This window comes from Myotis lucifugus, unplaced genomic scaffold (genome assembly GCF_000147115.1).
Source record: "Myotis lucifugus unplaced genomic scaffold, Myoluc2.0 scaffold_169, whole genome shotgun sequence".
Classification (NCBI taxonomy): Eukaryota; Metazoa; Chordata; class Mammalia; order Chiroptera; family Vespertilionidae; genus Myotis; species Myotis lucifugus.
The window spans coordinates 318,934-327,559 of NW_005871217.1; the positions used below are offsets into that span (position 1 = coordinate 318,934).

General features: G+C 53.7%; 1 protein-coding gene across 1 annotated transcript in view; it reads right to left on the minus strand.

Moving 5' to 3' along the window:
* Positions 1-8,625, minus strand: part of IQSEC2 (IQ motif and Sec7 domain 2) — a gene marked incomplete at its 5' end in the record, with an annotated part of 83,008 nt that extends 74,383 nt beyond the window's left edge. The window contains one exon of the mRNA XM_023759999.1: positions 8,168-8,625. Within this exon, the coding sequence (XP_023615767.1) occupies positions 8,168-8,625 (458 nt within the window). The remainder of the gene's footprint in view (positions 1-8,167) is intronic.
* Between the last annotated feature and the right edge of the window lies 1 nt (position 8,626).

Sequence of the window (8,626 nt, forward strand, 5' to 3'; positions counted from 1 at the left end):
TGAGCATTATGTTAAGCAAAATAAGTCAGTCAGAGAAAGATAAGTATCACATGATCTCACTCCTATGTGGAATCCAATGAACAACATAAACTGATGAACAAAAATAGACCCAGAGGCAGAACCATGGAACAGACTGTCAAACCTCAGAGGGAAGGCAGGGGAGGAGGGAGAAGAGATCAACCAATTAACTCATACGCGTATATGCATAATGGACACAGACAATCCTCACTGGATGCCTCCAAACTATCTTCCAAACTGCCCTCTGGTGGGATCTCTCCAAAACACGCTCTCCACAGGTCACCCCATACTCTACAATGCACACCTCTTCCCTCAGCTTAAAAACCTACGTTGGTTCTCAATTTTCAATAGGATAAAACTCCTGACCCTGCTATTCAAGTGTCCTCATGATCTGGGCTGGCCAACTCTTCAGACTCTTCTCCAGATGCTCCCTGCCTCCCTGTTTGTGCTCCAGTTTGTACTAACTTGATGAAACTACTTTTCCCACCATGGCTGGTTGCTCAGTGGTTAGAGCATCGGCCCGTGGACCAAAGGGTTGTGGGTTTGATTCCCAGTCCAGAACACGTACCAAAATTGCAGATTTGATCCCAGGTCCTGGTTGGGGTGTGTGTGGGAGGCAACCGGTTGATGGGTCGGTGTGTCTCTCTTACATCAATGTTTCTCTCTCTCTCCTCCTCCTCTATCCCTTCCACTCTCTCTTGAAAAGATCAATGGAAAAAATATCATCAGATAAGGATTCAAAAAAAAAGGCCCCATCCTCTCCCGGTACCCTACTGCTTCCATGCCTCTCTACTTTTGCTCATGTTGTCTCCTCTGCCTTAACCTCCCTTTTGCCAATTCCCACCAACCCACATGCCATCTTTCTTCACCTAGCTAACTCTACTCATCCTCTGAGCCTCAGTACAGACATCACCTCCTCTTGGAAGCCCTCCCTGACAGTCAGGATAGATGTTCCTCTTTTGGATACCCACGCCCTCTAGCTCCCCTCTGGCACAGCACACAGAACACCCCATTGCAATCATCTGTTTCCATGACCGTCCTCTCCATCCAACTGCGAGCACCCTGAAGCCAGGAACTGTATAATGTTCATCACACAACTCCCTGCCTGCAGTAGCATAAGGGTGTACCACATAGTAGGCACACAGAATTCACTGACCGACCTCTCAGAAACGTGGCAACTTCCCATGTGACTTCTCCCGCCTGCCCTTCCATGGCACAATTTTGCAGTTATTATTAATAATAAAAATGCCTAGACCTCCCTTTTGCAAACACATATGCTGAACACTTCATATGTGTCATCCTATTTAATTCTCACACCAAACACCATAAGATGGGTTATTTATGAATTGGCTCGCATATCAGATGTGTACAGTTGTGTGAGATGCCTTTCAGTTTTATAAGGAAATTTGGGGGAAGGGAGAAATTAGGTGCTTTTTATTATTGACATAATGACAACAATTCTAATGTGGTTATATAAAGAAAAATACTGGTTTCATTCAAGTGAACGCAGTTTACTGCATTCGGGGATCCTGTAGGAAATCACAAGGCCCAGATATGCAATGGTATTATCTGTGGGAAAAAAGGCAGAAAAATCACATAGCTACAAATAAGTGCATTTGAACTGGCACATATCTGGTGGTAACTGTGATAGATTTCCTCCTAAAATGTCAGAGGAGTCACCCTGTCAGCAGCGTACCTCCGGCTTGTCATCTTTGTTTTGAAAAGGCTGTAATGCGATGTCGATCTTGGCTAGGTTGTTTTGATTGCTACGCTCCACCTCTAGGGGGCAGGGTAGCCTCACATATTATTTTCCATCCTTGTTCCTCAGCTTTCTATCCTGATCAGAAGCTTGATGGGTGTGCTAGACAGCCAGGAAATTTTCGGATACATGTTTGTAACGGGCTACACGAATCTCACATGTCAAAAAACACAGTTTTATCCCTGTTTCCTACTTGAGAAAACAGAGGCCCTGAAAGTGATGCGAAGTGCCTGGAGTCACACAGTCCTCCTTCCCAGCACCACACTTTATCCGAATGCTGAGCTGCCAGAGAGTTTCAGTTCCGAAGTGCGTGGGAATGGGCTTTTGACATGGGTGCTTGGAGAGAGACCCAAGGCCACTATGAAGTGAGAGTGACTAGCAAATGATCTTATCTCAAAAGAGGAAATAAGTCATTTAATTCGTCATTTTTTCCCTGTGACCAGTGTTTATTCTTCTTCCAGGAAATACAGCAGGAAATGAGCCAGAGGGGCTGAATCTTATTCTGACTCCAACACACTGTGCCTGGCCCAGGGTCTGAGCCCAATAAAGAGTTTATGGAGGACTGCACAGGGGTCCTATGCAGCTTTTTTGGTCCTTTCAGAACAGAATACCTTGTATTGAGGGTCAAGACCATGGCGTGACATGGCCATAGCATGGGATGAAGAAGTAACCATGGGCAGATGTGCCCAAATATCTCCAAGTCCTGTCTGATTCTGTTACCCTGACATTCTATGAACTGGGAGACTGGTGAGTATGAGGGGAACAGAGATCAGAGGTCAAAGAGCTTCAGGGAGCATGAGGAAAAAGCCACCCAAAAGCCAATGGAATTCTGAAGTTGAGTCATCTTTATAGAAGTCCTGGAATGAAGAAAAACGTAGGCACCTGTGGCCATTAGTGCACCAAGACTTAATCTGCCATTCATTTGTCTACTCAACATTTATTGAGCAGCTACTATGTGCTGTGCTATGTGTTCCCAAGCCTCTAGCTCCTTCACTCATGCCCAGAGCACCTCACTTAGATACAACATGCACTCAATGAATGTCAGTTAAATCACAATTTGCAGGGGCTCTCAATCTAGTAGAGAGGACACAAGATGTAAACAAATAACCATCAAGGTATAAAACGGGGCAAAGTGCTCATTTCAAGGGTCAGGGATAGACCAAACACCAGGAGGGACCAGCGAACAAACATGGGAGAGATGACAGCAGAGCCGCGCCTGGGAACTGGATGGAGCAGCCCAGGAGAAAGGAACAGCATGAGCAAAGACCCAGGGGCTAGCAGAAGGCTGAGTGAGGACTAACAAAGGGGCACACGGGCCAGTCTGGCTGGAGTGTGGTCTGTGTGAAGGGCACTGTAAAAAGATGAGAAGAGAGTTGCGGGCATATCCAAACAGGACCGTGTGCGGCAGACAGAAGAGTTTGAATATTCCCCTGCAGACAGAAGAGAAAGTGAAACCACTGGAACCCTGTAGAAAGGTTGGCCTGGCTGCACTTCATCAGAGGCTTGACGAAGCAAGAGCAGGAGGGGTATCTATTCGGAGACTGGGGCAAAAACCACGAGGCTATCCAGGAGAGGGAGCCTGACTGGGGCAGTGGTCCCAGGAGCTCTGCTGGGGGAAGCCCCGAGCCGCAGCTAGAGCGATGGCTTTACACCCCGCCTGCCTGCAGGAGGCCAAGCTGTACCACAGGCTCAGGAGTCAGACGGTTCTGGGCTCCATGCAGCTGTGCAACCTCAGGCATGTGACCACGCCTCTCTGATCCTTGTTACCTAGTCTGAAAAATGAGGATAATACTAATACCCACCTGGCAGGGACTCCCTCTGTGCAAATGAGAGAAGAGGCAGTACTGCCTGATGGGGAAGAACACTGTCGATGAACTCCGGAGCCCGGCCACCAAGGCTCCTTCTAGTTCCTTCTCAGTTCTTTCCCTTACTCAGTGAGTGACCCTGGGGAGGTTAGCCAACTTTTCTGGGCCTTGGTTTCCACATCTGTAAAATGGATTTAATAACAATAGCCACATCAAAGGATTCGGTTGAAGACTGAATGAATTCATACATGCAAAGGGCTTAGAACAAATAGTTCTTGGCGCACACAGTACATGCAGGAAGAAGATGATAGCTATTATTACATAAAGCCACATAGGGTGCTGTCTGGCACGCAGAAGGCTGAGACTCACTCAGCACACGCATGGCCCCTTCTCTGTGCTACATGCCTTTACTATGCGCCCAGCAAATTCAGAAGCCACAGCAGGCAGGGGTGGGACAGATCAAAGAGCAGTGGAGGGCGAGCTTGCATCGGTCTTCTTCCCACCCCCCTCAGGAGACACCCGCTCTCTTCAAAGCTCCCCCACACCCCCCACTCCTCACCGTCCTTGCTATGCACATTTGTTCTGGGCACCATTGTGATGGGGGGCCTGCCCGGAACCCTGTGTGTCTGGCTGGGGGTGGGGGACGGGGCTCTCAAGCGCAGAGATCCCGGTGTTGGCTCAGCCTGGGGGCCCCTCCTGCTGTGTGCACGCAGCTAAGAAATGTTTGTGGATGACAACAACCCCATTCTTGTCCCAGATCTAGACAGAGAAGGAAGATTCCTCTAATTCTCATTCAACTTGACAATATCATTTCCTCCCACACGAGTATAATGCTCTCAACACAGTAGGGGGAAGATAAATGGTTTTCCCTCCTGAGAAAAAGGAAAGACCCCCCCCTGGGAAAAGCACCGGAGACCCCACAGGAGACAGACTTCCCTGGGGCCTCTCCCTGGGCTTGCTCCTGCCCTCCCAGTGCCCTCAGCCCCTGTGGGCAGCATGGGGAGCGCGCTGACACCCCAGGGCCTGTGGGAGACAGCTGCGTGGTAGACCAGATGTTGCTCTGGCTGTCGAGAACACCAGGCCAGCCGTCTGGCTGCTGTCCCTAGTGTGGGCCAGCTTGTGGGTGGGCAGGGGGTGGGGGCAGAGGATGGAGAGTTCCCCCCACCAGCTTCAGCCCACCACCGCCTACAGCAAAGCCGGAGCTGGGCCCCTGCACACAGCGTTGGGAACACAGCTGGCTTCAGCCTGGAGCAGCTCAGCAGTGGCCACCCCCCGCCCCCCCCCGCTCCTCCCCAGCGTGTCTGTAAATCATCCAGGTGCCTGACCTGCAAGGGGGAGCCAGGCCAAGATCAACAAAGAAAGCAGGGCGCTTCTCTAGTCATCTGGCGGGGGGGTGGGGGAGCAATTTCAAGGAAAACGATCTAAGCATTGGTAGCGCCCAGCAGCTACTAAAAAAACAAACAAGCAAAGCCCTCCTGTCCAGAGGACCGGTGGCCAGAAGGAGGTCGGGCCTCATGTCGCTCCCTGCTGTACTAGAAAGGCCACACCCAGAGCACAGCAGAAGGCATACTGGCATCCGGGAACTTGTCCAGAAGAGACAGTGCGGGAGGATGTGGGAATCCTGGGGGGATGACATGGGTGGGGGTGGACATGACAGCTGCTATCAACTGCAGTAGAGGGAAAGTTCACAGGATCGGGAGTCTGCCTTATGGGTAGTGTGACTTCTGCTGTGTCACTTCACTTCTCTGAGCCCCCAGTTGCTTCAGCTGTAAAATGCGCACTGTGTACACAGACGCACAGGGTCGCTGGGAGGACTCAGTAAGTCCCTTGGCGGAGGAGGGGGGGCCTCAACAAGCCGGAGCTGGGCCCCGGCCCCTCTCTCCCCTCTTCCTCCACCAGAGGGAGCCTGGGGACCAGGAGCGCCCAGCCTGTACCAGCATCTACCTATCCTCCCCCAATGCTGCAGCCTCTGCTGCTAAACTCCCACCCTGCCTGCCCCAGCTTCCAGCGGCAGCCTTCTCACCCACTCTGCAAACCCAGAACAGGCCTGGCAGGGGAGTCACTTGCAGCAGCTGTGGTGGCGGCACTGGCTACTGCATCAACAGGCCCTCCTGACGCCTGGCCAGGAGGCAGAGTGGAAAGGAGGGAGGCACAGCCTTCTTCCCTCTCCTGTCAACTCCCTCACTCATCCCACTCAAATCTTCTAGATACCTAAGGGTCTCCTGGCCTCTCCCAGTTCCTGACCCAGCCAGGTTCTGAGGCCAAGAGATTCCTGTGGTTTGGAGAGCTCTTGTGGGAAAATAACAGGCGTCAAAGACAGGTGGGCTTGGGTTCTAGTCCCAGGTCCATTAGGAACTCGCAGCCTAACCTTGAGCAAGGTCTCTTCATCTTGGAGCCTCAGTTTCCTCATCTCTAAAATGGAGTTAGTAATGCTCACTGCCTGTTGTGAGGAGCAAAAGAGGAAATAATGGAGGTGCCCGTATTTAATATGTGGTTAGGAGAAATTCAAAGAACTATCCAACCCCCTTTATGAATTCAGTAGGAAATGTGAAGCCAGGAAATCCAATGAGAACTGGGAGGGATCAAGAGGTTGGTTGGCGTGGCCGGCAGAAGCACCGAGCTCAAGAGCAAACGGGCTGCCAGCCAGCCAAGAGCTTCAAACCTACGTCTGCAGGATGAAGAAACTGAACGTCAGAGAATCCTGGAACTGGGGGAGGCTCGGGTCATTTCATTGGGCTGTACACCTGATTCAAGAATTGTGCTTTCTCCAGCTCTCCTCGACCCCCAGCCCGCCCCCCCGCCCCCTCCCTAGAGGCAGTCTACTGCATCACCAGACAGCCAGGTTAGGAAGTTCTTCCTGATTTATCCCCAATTTTCCCATTGCTCCTGGTTCTGCTCCCTGGAGCCACACATAATGAGGCTGCCCCCTGTCACGGGCCTGATCACTCTAGCAAAGTCCGCAGCCAGGCTTGAGGAGCACAGTGCCTGCCCAGTGTACCCCTGCAGTCACCCTACCATGGCCCTGTCCTGAAAGAAGACCAAGACCGTGCTTGGTGGATCCAGACCCTTCCTCCATGTGGGGCCCCACACCACATGCAGCCAGTCCTCCAGAAGTGGCCTCCCAGCAGGAGAGCCCCTCTCCCTCGCCCCCACTGCTCTGGGACAGTCCCCAGCAAAACTGAGCTGAGGGTGCACTGCAGTGAAGCCCAGCCGGGCATTCGAGCTGCAGCTGCTGCTCCTGAGGCCCAGCCATCTCAACCCAGCACCCCAGTCTGCTGCCTCACCACGAGAGAGTTGCAGAGAGCTGTCTCCCGGCAGATTTCCTGAGGCAGAAGGCTTCCCCACCCCCCAGCCCAGCCTCCGAGAGACACTCCACTGGTTGTGGCACATGGTAGGACCAGCTGAGCGGTGAGAGGAGGGGGAAGGCTGTCCATTCGCTAGAGGACTTCAGACTTGCTCTGTAGTGTGGCTGGATTAGTCATAGAACCATCAAATTGAAGCTGGAGTGGCCCTTAAAGAGCATTCAAGGCAGACCTTGCCTTTGAAAAAGATATAAAGGAACCGATGGGCAGAGAGAGGAAGGTACTCAGTCAAGGTCACAAAGCCAATCTGCAGCAGAACTGGAGGGGGAACCCAGGTCTCCTAACTCCCAGCTCAGTGTTCTTTCCAATCGAGCAGAAGAGAAAGCAGGGAGCCTGGAGGGCAGCCCTGGGAGCCCGCATGCCCTTGACTCTCAGCCTGACATTTAGCCTGACCAGCTTACTGTGGTATCTGCATGGAAGAAGGAGGCCCAGCCCATGTCCCACCAACCCAACAGATAACGCCAAGGTGTCCCAGATAGGCGGCCACGCAGACCCCAGCACAGAAACTGGCACTGATCCAACAAGAGGGAAGCTCTGTAGACCGGTCTTCCTTGTGGTCTCTTTAACTGGGTGGTGTTTTTCTGGACGGTGGAGAAGGGGTGGTCTCGGAGGAACTAGCCAACGGCCAGGCCTCCATCTTTGCTCCCCAGGCCAGGCTGTGCTGCAGTTCCCCTCACATGGATGTCTCAGCCTCCAGCAGCCATTCTGCTCCCCACCTGCCTCCCTGGGAAAGGATGGAGCCGAGGCTGCCAGAGGAGGGGGGAGCAGGCCTGCACGCAGGACCTGCACGGGAGACCCCAACAGGCAAAACAACAACAACGGGGAAAAAAAAAGAGGGGGGGTGTCCTTTTCCTTGGTGTTCTGAGTTGGCACCTTCACAGACAATAAACACGTCCAAAATAAATAAATAAATAAGTGGGAAGCCATCCTCTCGCAAGGATCCGGGCGGGGAGTGAAAAAGTGGAGGGGTGATGACTGCTGGAGGCTCCCACGGGTCACGGTTCTGGGCATCAAGGGCCAACCGCTCTCCTGGGGCCAACCCAGTCCCGGGTGGCTAGACAAGGGGCGTCTGCGGTGGCGGGAGGGGGACCCGGCTTCTCCTAACAGGTTGGGGCAGGGGAGGAGGACCTGGAATCAGGCACGGGGTTCTTACTTTACCGGCTGGACAAGTTGGAGAGGGAACTAGAGGGGAAGAGCCGAGGGTACAAACACGCATTCCTTACTTTCTCTGGAGGGTTGTGGCCGGGCTGGTGCTGGTACTGGTGCTGTGGCCGCCGCCGGTCCCGGGACTGGAGCTCCTGGATGCGCCACGGCTCAGTTGGCCCCGCTCCCGAGGGGGCCGGGACCCCACGCCCACCGCCGCCGCCGAATAGCCGCCTTCCTTGTCGCGGCCCGGGTGCGCCGGCCCGGCCTCCCGCCCGCCCCGCTCGCGACCCAGGGCTGGGTTGTCGTGGTGCAGGTGGCACTGGGCCACGTCGCGCTCTCGGGCTGAGTAACCGGTAGTGTCCTGGAGCGGGTAGGAGGCGTCCCGCTCCTTGTCCCGATACACCGCCTCCCGGTTCTGGTAGGCGCCTTCGCGGTTCGGGTACCCCACGTCCCGGGCCGCCTGGTGGAACTGGCTCTCCCGCAGCTCGCGGTGGTGGAACTGGGTTTCTCGCAGGTTCTGGTACTGGCTCTCGCGG